The 19,590-nt window shown below is 39.5% G+C and overlaps 1 protein-coding gene across 3 annotated transcripts in view; it reads left to right on the top strand.

The window, feature by feature from the left end:
* The window catches only part of LOC148036322 (uncharacterized protein At2g33490-like), a 103,312-nt gene extending 85,855 nt beyond the window's left edge, over nucleotides 1-17,457 (top strand). For 2 of the 3 annotated variants that reach the window (XM_087678318.1, XM_087678319.1), the window contains 3 exons: nucleotides 15,372-15,573; nucleotides 15,673-15,876; nucleotides 16,014-17,457. In XM_087678318.1, coding sequence (XP_087534444.1) covers nucleotides 15,372-15,573; nucleotides 15,673-15,876; nucleotides 16,014-16,958 — 1,351 coding nt within the window. In that variant the 3' untranslated portion in view covers nucleotides 16,959-17,457. The remainder of the gene's footprint in view (nucleotides 1-15,371; nucleotides 15,574-15,672; nucleotides 15,877-16,013) is intronic. The other variant, XM_087678317.1, reaches the window with a different exon arrangement.
* Nucleotides 17,458-19,590: the final 2,133 nt, after the last annotated feature.

The following is a 19,590-nucleotide window of genomic DNA, read 5'->3' as shown; positions in this document are numbered from 1 at the left end:
CATATCTTGCGACATCATTGATCTTCTCTGAGACTTAAAAAGGGTCATAGTAACACATACTCAACTTTGGAAATAAACGCTTCTTGCCCTTTCGTTTTCTCAAATGTGCCTTTTCAAAACGCAATAAGACCCAATCATCCTTTTTGAACAAGAGTTCTTGACGATGACTATCAGCAGCTCCTTTCTATTTAGCTTGTGACTTTTCTAAGGCATTCTTGATCTTTTTATATGCTTCTTCCCAAATTTTTACATAACAATCTGCTTTAAAAATATTATCTTTTGTTTCCAAAATGGGAGGCAGTTTCTTTCCACCTTCCATAATCTCAAAAGGTGCTTTGCGAGTAGATGACTACACTGTATTATTGTATGCATACTCAACCAATGGCAAGTAGTGTTCCCAAGAAGTCTTATGATCTAAAATATAACACTTCAATAGATCTAAAACAGTCGAATTTGCTTCTTCAGGCTGTCCATCAGTTCGTGGATGGAAAGAAGATAAAAATTTCAGTGTAGTGCCCATGTTTTCAAACAATGCTTTCCAAAACAAGCTAGTCATTCTTGGGTCTCTATCACTCACAATTGATAGTGGCATTTCATGGTATTTGAAGATATTATGCATAAATATCTTTACCATGTGTTCTGACTTAACCTTTTTCCTTACAAGAATGAAATGTGCGTGTTTGTTGAATATGCAAATGATAGTCCGGATTCCATCATTCCTTGAAGAAGTTCTTAGAGGATCAAAAATGAAATCCATGGCAATACTTTCCCATGGCCTTTTGGAATAGGTAGTGGTTGCAATAACCTTGGTGCCTTTTGTCTATCAAATTTGACCTTTTGGTATACAAGGCAAGATCTAACATATGCATCAACATTAGATCTCAAGACTGGCCAATAGAAGAAAGTCTCTACCGCTTTGACTATAGTATCAATACCACGATGTCTTGTATACGGTGGAGCATGACTTTCTAATAAAACTTTTGGCCTTAGCTGTTTTGTAACGCATAGTCTTCCATGCATCATGATAAAGCCTTCTTTGAACACATAATGATCATGATATTGACCATTGATCAGTGTTCATAGATTTCAAAGAAATCTTCGTCATCAGCATACTGCTCTTTCATATCATCCAATTCATGGTGATAAGAAATTAAAACAACTGACACCTGTGGTTTGCGAGATAAAGCATCTGCAACTACATTCTTCTTGCCTTCCACATGCACTATTTGAAAATGAAACATAGATAGGAAATTTACCCAACGCATGTGTTTCTTTGACAATTTACCCTATGCGAGAAAGTATCTAAGTGTTTGATGATCCATTTGCACTACAAAATCAGCACCAAGCAAATAATGCTTCCAACTAGAGAGTGCATGGATCACGATCAATAACTCTTTCTCATAAATTTGGTAAGTCCTTTCAATGACAGAAAGTACTCTACTCTCGTATGCCACAACTTGGCCATTTTGCATTAATACAGCACCAATGCTGTTTACACATGCATCACATTGCACTATGAATGGCTTAGACAGATCCGGCAAAATAAGTACGGGATTTGTAGTCATTTTTCCCTTAAAACATCTAAATGCTGATTTTTCTTTGTTAGTCCATTGCCATTTGACATCCTTTTTTTCAAGCGTATGTAAAGAAGAAGCAATCTCTGAAAAGTGTCTTACAAATCTTCTGTAGTAAGAGCATAGGCCAAGGAAACTGCGGACATCATGAACGGTCTTCAAGTCTAGCCAAGAGACAATTGCTTCTATCTTTGCAAGATCCATCTTTATACCATCTTTAGAAACTATGTGCCCAAGGAAGTGAATCTCTTCCAAAAAGAATTCACTCTTCTTGCCATGAATGAGCAATTTGTTACGCTTAAGCTCATTAAAGACCGCAACTAGGTGTTTTCTATGCTATGCTCCTCTTCATTCTTTGAAAAGATAATCATATCATCAAAGAATGTGCCAACGAAACTTCGATAAGGGCGGAAAATTCTATCCATCATCCTGCTAAACGTAGCAGGAGCATTGGTCAATCCAAACAGCATGACTAAAAATTCATAGAGACCAAATGTTGTTCTAAAAGCAGTCGTATGGATATCCTCTGGCTTGGTTCTGATTTGATGGTATCCACTTTTCAAATCTATCCTTCTAAACATTCATGCTCCCTATAATCGATCAAGAATGTCATCTATCCTTGGAATCGGAAACCTATTCTTGATCATGTTCTTATTCAAGGCTCTGTAGTCAATACACATTCGCCAAGAGCTGTCCTTTTTCTGAACTAACAATATAGGTGAACAAAACGGAGAACCACTGGGCTGAATCAATCCCTTCTCTAAAAGTTCATTAACCTGTCATAATCTCTTTCTGTTGCATTGCACTGACCCTGTATGGTGGCCTATTGGGCGGACTAGTCCCTGGAATAAGATCTATGGTATGATCTTCAGGCCTCTCAGGGGGTAACTCTCCCAGTAACGAATTTGAGAAATAGTCACTAAATTTATCCAAGAAAGCCCTTTTACTTTCATCTAGTACAAACACATTAGTGTCAACTTCATTAACTGGCTTTGCAAAAACCAAGTACGCAGAAATATGATTTTTCATTACAGAATTAATTGCAGAAGCAAAAACAATTGGGATAGACTCTCCTTTAAGCTTTACATCTAACACATGAGTCTTGCCCCTATGTACAAAAGTAATCGTTCTGTTGTAAGTATCCAAGATAGCATGCTTCCTATGGCACCATGGAATACCTAGCAGAACATCACAGACCTCTAAAGGTATAATATGGAACTCCTCTGTGTCCACATAGCTTTGAATGTGTATACAGAGTTTGCCAAGAATGGGGGTGACAGGTTCAGTATGTCTTGGGCATGCCAAATCAGCCTGTCCAACTGGTCTCATTTCCTCAGGACGTATACCCAGCTTAGTTGCCAATGCCAGTGAGATAAAGTTTGCACGAGCTCCAGGATCAAAGAAAATAAGCACTGTGGAATCTTTGATCTTTCCCCAAGCTCTGCACAATTCTATAGCATCATCAACTGATTGATCTCCCACCATATCGGGCACTAAGCCAATGTTGGGCTTCTTTTTACTTGGCACATCTTTATCCTTCTCATCTTTAGAAGATTGTTGTGGGCACTTAGAAGCAATATGGCCTTTTTGTTCACATGTAAAGCATTTCCCAGCTATCATTAAACCCTTTCTTTCTTCAAATGATTTGCCAAAAAGTGGCCTTTTCTATCCTTTGCCCTGTTTAAAAGAAGTCTGAGGTTGCTGCTGAAATCTTTTCTTCCAAAAAAACTTCTTTATAAAGCTGGTCTTTTCTTGAAATTGCTTCTTGTTTTTGCCAGGATCTTGCTTAAACTGAGAATCCTTCTTTTTAGTGCCTTTAAAGCTGCCATCTTTTCCTTTCAACAATGCATTTGCCACACCAACATTTTCAATTAACTGTACCATATTTGTAACCCTAGTCTTGTTACAATAATCCCTGATGGCTTCGAGCAAACCGCAACAATACTTTTCGATTTGTTCTGACAGGGGCACTGTCGTGTAAGAACTCACGGGCAAAAGTGCTTCCCAAAATTTCTTATTGTACTCTTCTAAATCCGCACAATTTGCCACGTCCAATTTATGCCATGCAGTCACGACATCTACTTCAAACGTGTTAGTTAACCATGAGGCTACAAACAACTGTTTAAAATGGACCCAAGTGGCAAGTGCATATCCTTGCATCAACAAAATGTTCTACCACTGCAGTCTGCAAAGCATTACCTTTCCAAAAAATTGCATCCTTCCGCACCTTAGAAGTCTCAGTAAAATTCCCTCTAGTGTAAGCTGCATCAAACTGTTGTATAAATGTCAAAACTTTTAGCTTATCTTGCATACCACTGAATCTTGGTGTTATGGGAACACTAGACTGTACTCGAGAGACTAGACTAGATGCAAGATTTGTTACAAGAGTTCTGATTATAAGATAATTCCATGTAGGGACACAAGGTACAATGATAACAAGATACGAAAAATCGCACAACTCGAGATTGTAGGTATAGACAATAGGACTCGAACGGATATAAAGGATTCCACAACCCGGGACCGTAGGTATGGATACAAGATATCATAATTACAAGATCTTCCTCAATAGGGACGAACAAGATACAAGACCGTACTAGACAAGATCTCGTACTACGAGATTACAAGGTGACAAGATAACAGGAGTATAATGGAAGACAAGACAAGACTAGATACCATGACTAGACAAGAACTAGAAGTGGAACTCAAAGTTACTTACTTAGAGGTCTTGACTCCTTGAGCTCCCAAGACTAGCGTTAGCAAGACTGAGGAGCTCTATGGCGAGCCCCTCCTTTTATAGGTGTTGGAGAGAAACTAAAGATCTTTTAGAATGTTCCATGATAACATTATCAATGATACTGGCGATGATATGATATATCTTCTAGAAGGTTCTATGATGACATGCAAGGTGGATTCACATGGTTGGCTCAAGGATGTCCTGTTAAGGGTGCATTTGCATGGGGTGTGGATTCATATGGCATGAATAAGAATTAATCCGTACACTTGATCATGGTGTGACATCACCTTCTCCTCTAGCGACAAGTTCCATGAGGAGCGGTTCGGTGATTTGATCCAAGTTTCGTTGGATTCCTTTTGTGAAATTCTTTAACTTTGAGAGGTGCTCTTTGGAGATATTTTGCACGTTTCAAAGTGTGATCATTGATGTCATATCCTTTCCAATGAACAAGGTATTCCAATTGACCTCTGGAGATCCTTGGGTCTAAGACATGCTCAATCTCAAATTCTTCATGATCTTTAATCTGGACAGGTGATGGGGAATTAGATCTCTTCCCCCTTAGTGGTGAGCTATGGTATGGCTTGAGTAAGGAAACATGGAAGACTGGGTGGATCTTCATGGTGCTGGGGAGTTGGAGTCGATAAGTAATTGGGTTGATCTGGGTTACAATAGTCAGGGGCCCAAATCTTTGGTGGTCTAGCTTGGTGGAGGGCCTTGTTGTCTGGAGGTTATGGCTGAGTAACCATACTTTTTAACCGACTTTGTGTGCTGGATGTTGGAGACAATGTTGGTCCATATAGTGCTTGTATTGATTTTGAGCCTTTTGGATTTATTGCTTGAGTTCTTGGTGTATATTTGCTAGGTGTTGAGCTTTATCTCAGGCGACAGGGATCTTTACTTGATTGGAGAGATGTACATCCATCCTTGGATGTTGGCCATGTTAGATATGATCAATGCCCCACCCTCATTAGGTGCTACCAATGATCCATGGTGCTCAAAGTTGTAAGGCCCCCATTATGAGGAGAAGCCAAATGTGAGCCCGGACATTGGTTGAGTCCTGACTTGTATATCAGATGAGGTCTATGTGACCGGATGGCAAAAAGGTGACTGTTGTGGGTCTAATCTTTGGGTTAGACGGAGTGGTTAAGCTGGTAGCAACTCGAGGCGCATTGCATCCCCCGGCCCGATGGTAAAGGGAATATTCCCTGGCCGACTAGTGGAGGCTCATATGGTAGGTCGGTCAGCAGGCCGACCTAACGACCTTCGCGGGCTATAAAAACTAAACCCCTTCGCAGCCATCTCTCACTCATCTTTCACCCAGTCAGAGTTGTTGTTCCAGCTAGCCTTAAGCTCTTCACCTATCTTCTGTCTAGATCGCCATCTAAGCTTCACACAGCGGAAGCGCACGGGTGGACAGAGCCATCTTTGTATCAGTTGTTTGGAGTTAAAGAATTTACTGATTCTCCTCTTATCTATTGTGTACTCTCTATCTCTTTCTCAGATTCTGTTCGCTACGCCGTGTCATATTTTACAGGCCATAGTTTGCAAAGGAAGGAGTTTTCTTAATAGATGCATGGATACTATTATTATAAGCAAACTCAGCAAAGGGCAAGAGCTCAAATCAATCATTCTAATGGTAGTTGATTGTGCAACGAAGATATTGTTCTAAGACTTGATTTACCCATTTTGTTTGACCATCAGTCTGTGGATAACTTAACTTGGACTCTAAGGAGATTGCAAAGGCTCTTCCAAAAACTAGATATGAATTGGGAATCCTGATCGTTGATGATGTCGTCTGGGAGTCCATGTAATCTGCAAATGTATCTGAGGAAGAATCTAGTGGTAGCTGCACTTGTGATGGTCTTGGTGGTGGTAGGGATGAAATGTGCCATTTTTGTGAACCTATCTACCACAACAAGAATAGAATCATATTTGTCTGATCTGGCAAGATATATTATGAAATCCATGGATAGAGAAGACCAGGGTCGTGCTGGGATGGGCAAGGGTTGTAGGAGGCCATGTGGTTTGTGACGAAGTATCTTGGCCCTGTTGCAAGTGTCACATGATTTTATATATTCCTTAACTTCTTTCCACATTTGAGGCCATCAAAAATCTCATGAAATAAGCTCTAAGGTCTTATTAACTCCAAAGTGTCATGCTACATGGTGTTGTTGGAATACTTGGAGTCTTGGCTTTCCTAGAGGGATGTAAAGTAGATCCTTATAGTATTACAATCCATTAGTTTCTTGAAACTCACGAACTTCTTTTCCTTTTCTCTCTTGATTTTTTCTCTTGATATTGCTGGCCAAATCATCGTGCAACGGGGTTTTATGGATTAACTGGATCAAGGTAGGGTTGTCTTGGTGACAACTAGAGATGGCTGCTAGGTGGAGGTGCTTTGGCTTGAGTAGTATTGCTTGTTGTCGATCAAAAGCTTCTTCTCTCTTCTTAGGTGCTAGGTATAGAATCTTCTTGATAAAGCATCTGATTGGCATTGTTGGTGTCTTGGGCAATAGGTGATGACAAAGTCAAACCTAGATAAGAAGTTACTCCAATAAGATTGTCTTCGATTGAGGATGGGGGTTGTTATAAAGTATTCTAGATTTTTGTGATCTGTATAGATGATAACTTTATGTGCTGCACGCTGTAGATGATGATGCCAAGTATCAAAGGCATCTACAATGGCAAGGAGTTCTTTGTCATGGATCTCATAGTTTATCTCTGGAGGGGAGAACTTCCTTTATTGGAATGCCACTGGATGCATATGACCATCATCTCCACGCTGGGACAAAATGGCTCCTAAGGCATAGTCTGATGTATCAATCTCCAAGAACAATGACGTGGTAGGATCTAGGTGGACTAGGATTGGGGTAGTGGTGAAAGCAATCTTCAGGGTCTGGAAGGCCTTCTCGGCTTTTGGGGTCCATGAGAACTTTGAGTTTCCTATGAATTTGGTATAAGTGGTGTGACTATCTTTGAGTAATCCTTGATAAATATCCTGTAGAAGGTGGCAAAGCCAAGGAAACATTGGACATCGCAGACACATGTGGATGTTAGCCGGTCAAGAATAGTCTCGATCTTCTTGGGATCCATGAAGATTCCTCTCTGGGAGACATTGTACCCCAAGAATTGCACTTTTGTCTGATGGAAAAAACACTTCTCAAGTTTTGCATATAGTCCTTTTTCTTTGAGCTTTTCCAAAACTAATTTTACATGTTGCTCATGCTCCTTTGGATCTTTTGAGAATATCAAGATATCATCCAAGATATAAATACAAAATCATCTAGATGCTCTCGGAAGATATCATTCATCATATCTTGAAACATTGGTGGGACTGAATGATATAACAACCTACTCAAAGTGACCATACCTTGTGCGGAAGGCTGTCTTCCATTCGTCTCCTTTTGTGATCCGTATAAGATTATAAGCCCCTCGTAGATCAATCTTTGTGAAGATCTTGACTTTTCCAAGGTGTTCTAAGAGCTCTGGCATCAACGACATAGGGTATTGATTCTTGATTGTTATCTTGTTGAGTCCTTGATAATCCATATATATTTGAAGTGACCTGTCTCTCTTCTTCACAAACGGAATTGGGGCTCCAGCAAGAGACTTTGAGTGCCTAATGAACCCCTTGGCTAAGTTCTCATCAATGTTCTTGCGTAGTTCAGCTAGTTTATCAGGGGATAGCCTGTTGATGGGTCACACAATAAGTAGAGCATCAACAACCACAAAACGAGACTCAAAAGCCTTAAGTTCCGATTTTCATTCACAACACATACTACTATCTCAGGAAGAACAAGCAAAGAAGTGCCTTATGTAGCTCGAGAAAAGCTTTAGGATAACATTGTTAATCTCACTCTTGAACACACAACACAATCTTATCCTTTAACTCAAAACATATATCATCCTCTCAAAGGCAATCTCAACAAATCCTCGAGAGAACTAAATCACAATAATGCTTCTATAGTTTTAGACATAGCATCAATATTGATTTTCCTTTCCTTTAACAATTCCAATGAATTCACATGCGTCATGTAACTCGACAATGCTTATATCAAAATTCAAAGTCAAGATTCAAAACAATTCCAACTTCCAAGACACCTTCTATTCTTGAATCAAAACAACATCATACTCATACATCGATTTAGCAGTACTAATGAAAAACACTCAATACTTTGCAAACATGGAGCAATGCACTTAGCATAAAATAACAGGTCCTACTTGTCAAAGTTCTTAGCCATCAATCTATCAATTCCTCTTCAAATCTCAAACAACTCCAATATAATCATCATGTGGTAGTTGATGATCTAAACATAAGTACATAATTCGGGGAAACTCTTCAATTCAACCAACACATTGAAACACGAGAATGTATGCCAAAAAGGACTCAAGTGTGTCCTAGCTCCCCTTCGGGCCTTGATTAACATCTTCAGCTTCTTTGAAACTTGCTCATGCAATGCTCCTACTAGAAATATGCCTTATTGATGTACTAGTGCTCAACCAATGTTGCTTTGGAAGAAATGCAAAGCGAAATCAATGTTTGTAGTTACACAATTGATGCAATACATGAAAGATGAATGCACTAAAAAGATTTGTGGCTAGCTTGACTATAAGTGTACATGCATCATGCAAGATGCAAATACAATTTCTTCATTAAATTAAATTCCTTATCCGTTGTGCATCCCCATTGAATCTATCATCTACTTTTAGTTGGTATTAGAGCTAGGTTATGTTAAATGGATCATTTGCTTTTGGTTTTCCTCTTTTGTTTCTGCTCAGCAAAGATGAAAGGATACGTTTCTTCTACAGTAGATGGAGAATTCTGACCAAAAGCTTTCCCGTTGGATAGCGAATAACGGAGCGATCCTTTAAAACTTTGCTTATCATTTGCAATATTAGTGGACAATGCCCGATCAGGATGTGAATTGCTCATGCTCCTTGAGGAGGCGGGTGAATTATCTACTAACAAATGCCAAAGATGAAGAGGGAACATACAAATGTGAAGAGATTCCAAAGGCAGCGTGGATTATTGCACCGACAGTCACACTAATGTCGGGATTCAAATCATCGTTGTTTTCTTGGCAAACAATGAAGAATTTGGCATAGCTGCTAAGAAGGAAAGCCTTGTAGAACATACTAAAAATGATTCGAAGGAAAAGTTGCAGGTAAAGATGGAGGTGGCTACAACGAACAGCTGACGGTGATGCAAGAAATCAGTGCCATGAATGGTCGCCGGCAGCTCACGCTTTGATTTCCTTTTTTTAAAGAAAGGCTTATTAAGCCTTAAACACTAAGGCTTATACTCCCTTCACAATTGTTTTGTGTTCACATTGGAACTTGGAGGAACTGGCTATTTTGTGGAGTTGCTTTCACACTGGAAGGAAGACATGAACTGGTTATCCTGAGAATTGGTTCACTGACAGAAAGTTCACACTGCAAGCAGAGAGAATTAGCTGTTTTGGAGGCCTAGACGGCCGGTTTCATGCCATTTTCGGGTGCCATTTTGGTGGCCAAAAATTGCAGAAAAATTCCAGAAAATCTTATGTAGCTTCAGCTTGACTAGCACTTCATTCCTGGTGCAAAAAACTACAGAAAAACAGCAAGGAAATTGGTTGATTTTAAGCCCTCATTTTGATGCTTTTTGGGTCATACGAGCACCGCTTGAGCTCCGTTTTGGATGTTTCTTGCTGGACAGCCAATGTATGATGTATGGGCATCATGTATGAATGTATGTGACTGCATTTGAGCTTATGTATAGCTTCCATTCTCTTGGAAGGGAATTTACATTAATTTTTGGGCTATTTTTGGTGCATTTTTGGTCTCAGGTTGACCATTTGAGGTAGTGGACTGGTTCATGTTGCTGAATGCTTAATTGGGACAGCACATATTGCTGGTTTTTCTGAAATTGCAGCTATCAAAATGTCAGACACAGCTCAAATTACCCAAACTGTTGGAGATAAATTGACCAAGGACAACTATAGTGTTTGGTCATACAGGATGGAAAACTTTTTGATGGGGAGAGGTCTTTGGGACCTCATTATAGGTGATGATGCATGTTTAGAGCTTCGTGAGGATTCCACGGAAGAGCAAAAGAAGACATACAAGGATTGGACTAGAAAGAACAGGAAGGTTTTGCATTGGATTTCTATATGCATATCAAAGACTTTGATTCCTCATATCAAGAAGGCAAGTACTTGTAAGGAAGCATGGGATAGCATTGAGAAAATGTATGGGACATGTACGGAGGCAAGAAAGATACAACTTAAGCAAAGATTGCATGGAGCATGGAGAGGAAACCACACTATCAGTGACTATGTTGCAGAGATCAAATAGGTTGCTGAAGATCTTGCATCTCTAAATGCACCAGTGGATGATGATGACTTGATTTCAATCACCCTTAATGGACTTGGCCCAGCATATAAATCTTTGGATACCTTTATTTCAGTTAGAGGAGGTTCTATGCCAGACTTTGAAGAATTGATTGCTTTGCTACTCATAGAAGAAATAAAGTTGGGTTTGAATGCATCTAGCAGTAGCAAGAATGCAAGTGGAGATAGTGTCTTTTATCATCAGAAAGGGCGTGGCAGCCCATCTAGAGCTAGAGGCTCATCTTATGGCCATGGTGGTGATAGCTTTGCACGTGGTCGAGATACCTTTGGTCGTGGTAATTTCATGTCTAGAGGCAGGGGAGAGCTTACTCTAGAGGTAGAGGACGGTCTACTCCTTCACATAAAGATGGTGCATGTAATTATTGTGGCCAGTATAGACATTTTCAAAGGGAATGTTATCACAAGCAAAATGCTATGCCTAGGGGTGGAGGAAGGACCCAATATAACAGTATGCAGGTGGCTATGGAGGTGCAGGTTATGGACCTAGAGATGGCCCTGCTAGAGGCCATTTATTTGCCATGGAACATGTACTAGGGAGCATGACACACCCTCCTAGTGAAGATAATTGGTTTCTGGACTCAAGGGCTACAAACCATATGACTCATCATGTTGAGTGGTTTGACACAAAGCAACAAATGTAGAGTGAAGAATATGTGGCTACTGGGGATGACACTTTGCATAAAATTACTCATATTGGTAGTGTGCCACTTGTCACTCATCAATTGGTCAAATGGCAGACCAAGGATTGTAGGTGAGATTCAATAGATATGGATGTTTCATTGAGGAATTTCAAAAAGGAAGGCTTGGCATATTGATTGCCAAAGGGAAGAAGAAAGGCGGGTTATTTGCCTTGGATGCAGGTACTCCTGTCATTCAGAATTCTATGTATGTTGAAAGTGGGCATGGTCAAGATAAAGATGTTGAATTATGGCACAGGAGAATTGGACATGTAAACCTGCAAAGATTGAAACAAATGCAAACTAGACAGATGGTTCGTGGTTTGCCTCATTTTGGTTATGTTAACTATGATAATGTATATGAGACTTGCAGTTTGGCAAGCAAAGTAGATTACCATTTCCAAAGAAGGGAAGAATCAAAAGTCCTTTGGAAATGGTGCATTCTCATATTTGGGATCCATGTCAGAATGTCTCATTGAGTGGGAGACGCAGGTTCTATATCACCTTTATTGATGACTTTAGCAGAATGAATTGGGTTTCATGCATCATAAAAGCGAAGCCTTTGAAAGTTTTTTGGAGTTTAAAGCTATGGATGAAAAATAGTTTGGTTGTTACATAAAATGCTTCGAGGTCTGATAATGGAGGAGAGTACATGTCATATGAATTTTCAGATTTTTTGAGAGATCATGGAATCAAAAGATAGGTGACATGCAAGTACACACCTAAGCAGAATAGTCAATGATCAAGATCCTAAGCTCACTAGCCATTTCTGGCAAACAACTTCCCAAAAACTAGACACTCAATTGTCCATGTCGTCCTCGAAGCATCCTGAAACCAATGGATAGACTGAAAGGACAAATCAAATCATGGAGGATATATATTGCCTACATATGTCTCTCGTAGACAATCTGATTAGGAGTGTTGTCTTCCTTAGATTGAGTTTCCTTTTAACAATACTAAGCATTTAGCTACTGATTATAGCTTGTTTATGCTTATGTACAGTTATGAGCTGAAACCACTAATTGTTGTAGAAGTGGGTAAAAATGTAGTCCATGGTCCGACCTTCTACACGATATGTAGAAGATATTGATGATTGCTAGGGAAAGCATTGAAACGGCCTAGGATTCTGCCAGGTTTTATACTAACCAATATCGTACTCCTTGAGAGCTCTAGGAGGACACATGGGTTTACCTTAAAGTCCCAAAAGACTTTGATTCAATGACTACTGGTAAATGTTATAAGTTATGTTTGAGGTATTGTGGTCCTTTCTAGGTTATCAAAAAGATAAGGAATGTATCTTACAAGCTAGATACCTTTGGAAATCCAAGGTCACCTTGTGTTCCACGTTAGTCATTTTAAAGAACAATTGGAACAAGGTGAACTAATTGTTCAAATTGAGCAAGTCTCATGGCTTGAGGATATTGCTTGATATGTTCTACTCAAACCCAAATTGGTTCTTGACCTTGGGACTAAACGACCCTATTGGAGCGTTTATCTCAAGTATTTGGTCAAGTGGAAAAACCACTCAGAGGTAGAGGCTACTTGGCAGTCATTATGTTCTTTGAAGAGTTGTTTTCCTCACTTTGTCCCTGAGGATATTGCTGAGGACAGCAATCATTTGTAAGGAGAGAAGTGTTACATCCCTAGACATCCAAATGGGTGCTAGTAGCATTCGTCATAGTGGTCATTGAAGTGACTTAGTGCGAATCTACTAAGGGTACTTTAGGGTTAAGGTAGTCAAGTCCTATATAGGACCCAAGGCCCTATTGTGCACATTCATTCTATGATTATCACTCTTGAACTCTTGCCCTATTGGCAGATGCATCTGTACACTAGGGCGGTGTGGTGTGGTGGTATGGGATGCCAACCCTTGGGATGTGATTGTGACCTGGAGTGTTGTTAGGTCTTAGGCTCAGGGATGAGCTTGTTTGGCTCTATGACTGGGAGGTGAGTCTAATGTCCAATCCCTTTATTTGTGGATATGGTTTGTGTCATGTCTTGTGTGCAGGTTGGATCCTAGGGGGTCATTTCATGGAAGGTTGCATCAGAGGCACCATTGAGTCCACTACAAGGAGGATAGTAACAGAATCAGCTCTAGAAATGTTTATGAGATATGATTGCATACTTAGTTGTTGAATGGCCATGGCAAAAATTATCCTCAAGTTTCTATGGAGGAGAACAAGAATTAGTTTGATGCTTCTTTGTCACATGCACCCATGGGTGTCTCGCGTGTTTGTCATGATGGGCTAGGGGAGGTACGTATGGATGAGCTAAACTACAGATTGTGGATATATTACCTTTTTGCTTTTTTGGGGGGGCTCATATGCTATTCCCTTGCTAATACTCTCTCCCTTCCTTTCTCCCTATGAAAGGGAGGTCTCACGCAAAAACACTTGCAGATGGAGCAGTGCAATCGCTAGGAGCAAGTGCACATTTGCATGCCTGGATGCTAGGGCAGCATTGGATAGCTTGCAGGTCTTGGCAGTACTCTAGAGCTTGATGCCCTATCTTGGCACTTGATTTGGATAGTCAAGATTGTTGGGTGGTGATGAAGGAAAACAGGTTGAACTATCCTCTCCCTTGGTTCATAACCTGCAGCAACAGAACAACCCCGAGGTTGCAGCCAAACAAGTCCACTTCTTGATTGGAATCAAAGGCTTCTTATTCTCTCCAGCAGTGTCTTTCATCTCCAAAGCAACAGAAATCCTTAAGCTCTCGCATCTCCCATTGATTTTCTTAGCATTCCTTCATTCCTGTAGGTGAGATGGATCTCTAGGTCATGACTTTCCTCTCCAGTATTTCCATGACTGTTTTCTTCTCGATTTCCTCCTCAGAAAAATAGGCCATGTGGGCTACATGCATTTTGATTGCCTCTTATTCCTTTAGCCTCTTCTAAGAAGACCTTGTTCCCAAAGTTTTTACTTGTAACCCCCTCCCACTTATTCAATCAACTAAATGGTTGTGGCCCATGTAGTGAGAAATGTAGAGTTAGGCCAGTTTATAGCTGAGGCTGTAGGTGGCAGTGGGCAAAAGGCAGCTAGGCCACTGATGGCAATGCACTGAACTGCTGGCAGGGTGCCTGAAAGGCAGCGGTGCAGGAAATGAAGACCTGGCCGCCATGGCAGAGCCATATGTTTACATTCAACTTTAGAGGCAGGAGCTGGCAGGCATGGTGTATGAAGCAAGGGAGGTCAAAAACAGGACCTCATTCATACCAGCTATATTTACAGAGTTTTTATTTGCCAGATTCGTTGGTCCTTGTTTGGTCCATATTTGACTAATGCATACTAGATTTAGGAAAGACTGCTGAACTGTATCTAGAGTGCTAACCCAGTTTCCAACATCCAGTTTGATCAAGTTGTTAAAATAAGGATAACATGTTACCTTACCAAATGTAGGAGATTAAAGTCAAGGGATGAGTGTCATAGGCCCTTGATACTTAAGACAATAGATTGAGTCTAACTGAACTCAAATAAGTGTGTAAGCAGAAAGCTTCTAGAGACTAGATATGATTTATTTTGCAAAATCAGATCTCTTACCTCTACACTTCAAGGATAATTTGAAATTGAACATGGGTATCACCTTGGAAGGTGTACAGCTGAAGCAAGTGGTTTTCCAGAAGGTACAATGGACAAACTTAGTGAAGTTCAAGGGGTTGTGTCCCTAGAGCACCATTGGGATATACAAGTTAGCATTTTGTGGTGTTAAATGGTCTCTAATGTTTGAACTTGTTCAGAATTGATGCAACTGATTTCAATTGCAGTTCTAGCTGAGCAAGAATGCATGGAGTTGTGTAGCACATGTGAACCAGCAGATAGCAGTAAAATTTCACAACAGGGACCACACTAGTCGATTATGTTCTTTGTTATCTTGGTCAACTCAATGTTATTAATCCGATTTTACAGCAATGGTGTCGTTTATTTAAGAGGCCATATCTAGAATCCTGTGTGCAATCTATCATGGTTGACTCTTTTGGCTAAGAATTTACTTAATGCAGGCAATCATACAATTTTCTTCAGAAAGAAAGACTAAAAAGGAAATCCAAGAACTGGAAGGGAAGCCATTTTGATCAACAGTCACAGTCAGCTAAAGAAAACATGAAAGGACAAGCTGACATCTTGAGTTTTAGGTTGCAGTCTTTGAAGCAGGGACAGTCGCGAAGTCTTATTACTCAGGCTGCTCGATACCACTCTGCACAGGTTTTAGTAAACGAGACTTCTGACCTTGGTTAACAGTGTCCAGCATCTCTTCAATTATTTCCAAAATAATCCCTATTGTTTGGTTGCTTAATTGATCAGATTCACTTTTTCCAAAAAGGACTTGCATCAGTCAACATAGTAGAGCCAGTAATGAGGCAGTTAGCATTGGAAAGGAACATTGATAGAACTGTTTCCGAGAGTGATGTAAGTGTAAGCGGAAATGTGAATGAACTGCCTGTGGAAGTGGATTCGACAAGAAACTATGAGAGTGAGAGCATGGCCAGTTCCCCCACAAATTTCCTGGTAAGTCTCTTGGGTAAGCAGCATGTCAAGCAAGACATTGCTTTTACTGATTTAACTTTACTGCTGGTAAAGTGTTTGTCTTGGTTGACATAGGTTTTGGACTAAAGGTGCTGGTCTGAACTAAATCAACATTGCAGGATTCCCAAGTTGAGGATGGAGGTACATCAGCAGAAGCTGAGTTTGCACCAAAGCTAGAAGGTGCTAGCAAATCAGATCCTCTCTCTCCTTCCATGTACTATCAAAAGGAGCCCCTCTCACATTTTCAGGATTTATCACTTGAGAATTTTGAGCCAAAAGTTTCAATGTATGCACTTCCCTCTCCATCAGATAAAAGTGGAAATTGGGCTTCTCAGACTTCCAAACAGAACACCCTCCGACCAAGCAAAAGCCATCACTATTCAGGAAACACATCAGAGACATTTAACCAAGATCTGGGTAGCCATTACATTGACAGGAAAAGGTTTGGTGAACATAACAGTGAGCCTTCTAGAGACCGGGGTTCTGGTTTTCAAGCAGCTCAAGTGATGGCAAGTCAGCAGAGTCTAAAGCTTCCAAATAAGGCCTCTACAGGTGTAAGACAGATTGGCCGGACATATAGTCATTCGGGACCATTAATGCACAACTATAGCAGTTCTGTCAAACATAAACCTGATTCCTTATCTCAGGTCAATCAGGCTTCTCCCATTTATAACTCAGGGCCCATAGGGAGGTCCTCCATGCCAGTCTATGCTTCCAATGCCTCTCAAACTGCACCTCTTTCGCTTTTGTCCCCTCCACAAATCAGTGAACTGCATAAGCTGCCACCACCACCTTCAAGTTCAAATGCACCATCCAAACCAGCAGGGCACATCACTTATTCAGCACCTTTAGGGAACAAAGCTCCAGAAGCTCCAGAGATGCAACCTTTGCCTGGCCCTGCTTCGCCCCTTCCTCCACCTCCTGGCCGTGTACCACGTAGCTTATCCATACCGTCTTCAGCAGATCATAAGCATGCATTTCATCAGCATAACACACAAGAGACTTTTCATTCTCCAGTGCTGAAACCGATGACTTTGCCTGCTGCTACAAGTGTGTTACATTAAATTGATGTTATGGTTGGATTCCAGATGAGCTCACATGCAGTCTTTGTTTCTCCTCAGTCATTGTGAGGTAGGCTTCAAGGAAATGCGGAACTGTATGCCCACTCTATGCATGCTGAGGAGCTGTTGGTTATATTTTCTAAAGCATGCTTTTACTACTGGACTGTATGCATTAGAATATTTACCACAAAGGCTTTGAAATATGGATTGAATGATTGATGCTTCAAAGGTTAAGGCATGCATCACCCAGTTTTTGTGCAGCATGAATCACATAGACTCAATATTCTTCTTTACCAAGTCGGAAGGCTTGGTTGGTTATGGTAGGCAATTATAAATAATCAATCATGAGCCAATCAAGGCACGTGTTTTTATCACGAACTGTTGCTTGATTCTGTTGGGACATAGTTTAAACTAGTTCTCTGCCAGTGTTTGAATCAGATGATTCAATATATCCTCAACTCAAGTACAAATTTCATCTATAGTTCCATCCTCACTTTATTGTTTGGTCTTTTCAAATTTTGTACACCAAAAAGGTTTTCAGAGATGTTTATGGCACATCTTATTTAGTGCAAAGAATAAGTAAAGCACATGCATCAAGACGAGAATACCAAAAGAGTTCAGGAACGCATTGAGAGGATACAATTAAGAAATAGCTTAGTTAAAGATCGTTTGAACTTTACATGAGAAAGTTGCACTCCCTTAATGTATGTGGAGGATAAAACCACAGGGCATAGTTGTAGCTAACTTCTTTGTTTTCTTTCATAGTTTGCTGCTTGTTGGCCTGCCATATGACATGATTTGCCTTGGTGGTGAATATGCTGATTCGCATCAAGTTTGCATCTACACTTACTTTTTGTTAAGTGAAAACATATAAAATAAAAAATTCATGGCGGTGAAATACATTTTAGATATTATTAGCTTTCTACCATATGTTTATAGATGTAGTTTCCATCTCCTTGCATCTCTGTTTGCCTAAGTCTTTTCTCATAGGGAGTAGTTATTAATTATGAAAAAAAGGAGTGTAAGGGCCCTTGACCTAGTATAAGCCTTTTACACGATGCTTATCATGAAATTGAATAACTAAAAAGTGAAAATGAACTAATGCAAGAGTAGAAATCCAAGGACACCCTTTTTCTCATGATCAAGTGGTGATTGTATTGGTAAGCCACTTATTTTATCAACCTGTTGACTTGGGTCCAAGTATTCATTTTCTCTTCTTATGCTAAAGTTATGTGGATGTAGGGATTGAACTCACAATACAATTTTGGTCACCATGCATTCAACTTAGCTAATTAGAGCTATATCCCCTTGGTGTAATGATCCCTCTCTCTCTCCCTCTCTCAAAATTGGCACACATATTAAAGGTATATTGTTGAGGGATATTTCTTCTAATCAATAAAATATCCAATAAATACATATTTTTCTTCTTTGGGATTCAATTTACTATACAACTCATTAGGAATATGCACATAAGCAATACATCTAAATACTTTTAGATGGGATAGATTGGCTTTTTACTTACAAATCTCTTCGAGTGTCATACCATGCACAGTAGCAGTAGATATCTTGTTCATAATGTATGCAATAGTAGTAATGGCTCTAGTCCAACAATAATGTGCAAGTCACCTCTACAATATGTTTGTTTTTTCACTCAATAATTTTATTTTGTTGTGGAGTATATTTACATGTATACTATCTTTCTATGGTATTTTTCACAAAATAAAAAATGAATTGATTTTGCAATTGAGGAGATAAATATCATTTGAAAAGTGACTTATTAAAATATAAGCTTAAATGTTTCACAATAAAACAAAAAATATAAGAGAGAATAATACTAGGGTAGAGAATTGGATTGTGGTACTAGCTTTACATTTTAGACATATAAGGCTTGTTATAAAGTTGGGGCTTATTACAAATATAGATAATGGCTAGAGTTTAGAGGCTTTGAGACAATATTAGATTGTTTAATTATAAAGCTTTATGAGGCTTAAAAGTTACTAATCATGGTAGCTTGAAGCTCTTAGAAAGAACATAAGGGATTAATAATGATATGCTTTGATGAGGCTTACATGTTGTTTTTGGATGACAAGATAAAGTTTTATTCTTACGCTTTTCTCTCCAAGGTATATCTAAAAGATTTTCAAGAGTCGTGATTTATAGATCATTGCATGCAATCTAAAGCCAAAGGCAAGTATCCAAGCTTGAATTATACTATGAATTTTCAAGACAAATCATGCACAAAATAAAAAAATAAATTAAATAATCTTTATGATTTTCTTTATATTGATCATAGAGGTTGTAAGAATGCAAGACTAGCTTCAAGGTATAGTAAACTTATTTTACCTTAAGAATGTAAGTCTAGCTTTGAGACACATTAAACTCATATTATCTTCTCACATTTGGGTTATAGTCCAATGGTTAAAGGCTCAATGATGGTTTCACAATCGAAGAAATATGATATGATATTGTTGCTCCTCCATATCCACCATTGAATATCCCCACGTCGAGAGAAAAAGATAGAGAAAAGTGAGAGAAAGAACACGAAGAAGAGCTTTTCCATGCTTGGTCCTTTACTCTCTTGCAATCCAATCTTAAACTCCACCCTCTTAGCAAGAATAGAAAGAACTAGAAAAGC

The sequence above is a fragment of the Lygodium microphyllum genome, chromosome 5 (genome assembly GCF_053477565.2).
Source record: "Lygodium microphyllum isolate KBCC chromosome 5, Lygodium_microphyllum_v1.1.10, whole genome shotgun sequence".
NCBI lineage: Eukaryota > Viridiplantae > Streptophyta > Polypodiopsida > Schizaeales > Lygodiaceae > Lygodium > Lygodium microphyllum.
Note: the sequence above shows the minus strand (reverse complement) of the source record. Positions and strands in the feature narration are given on the sequence as shown.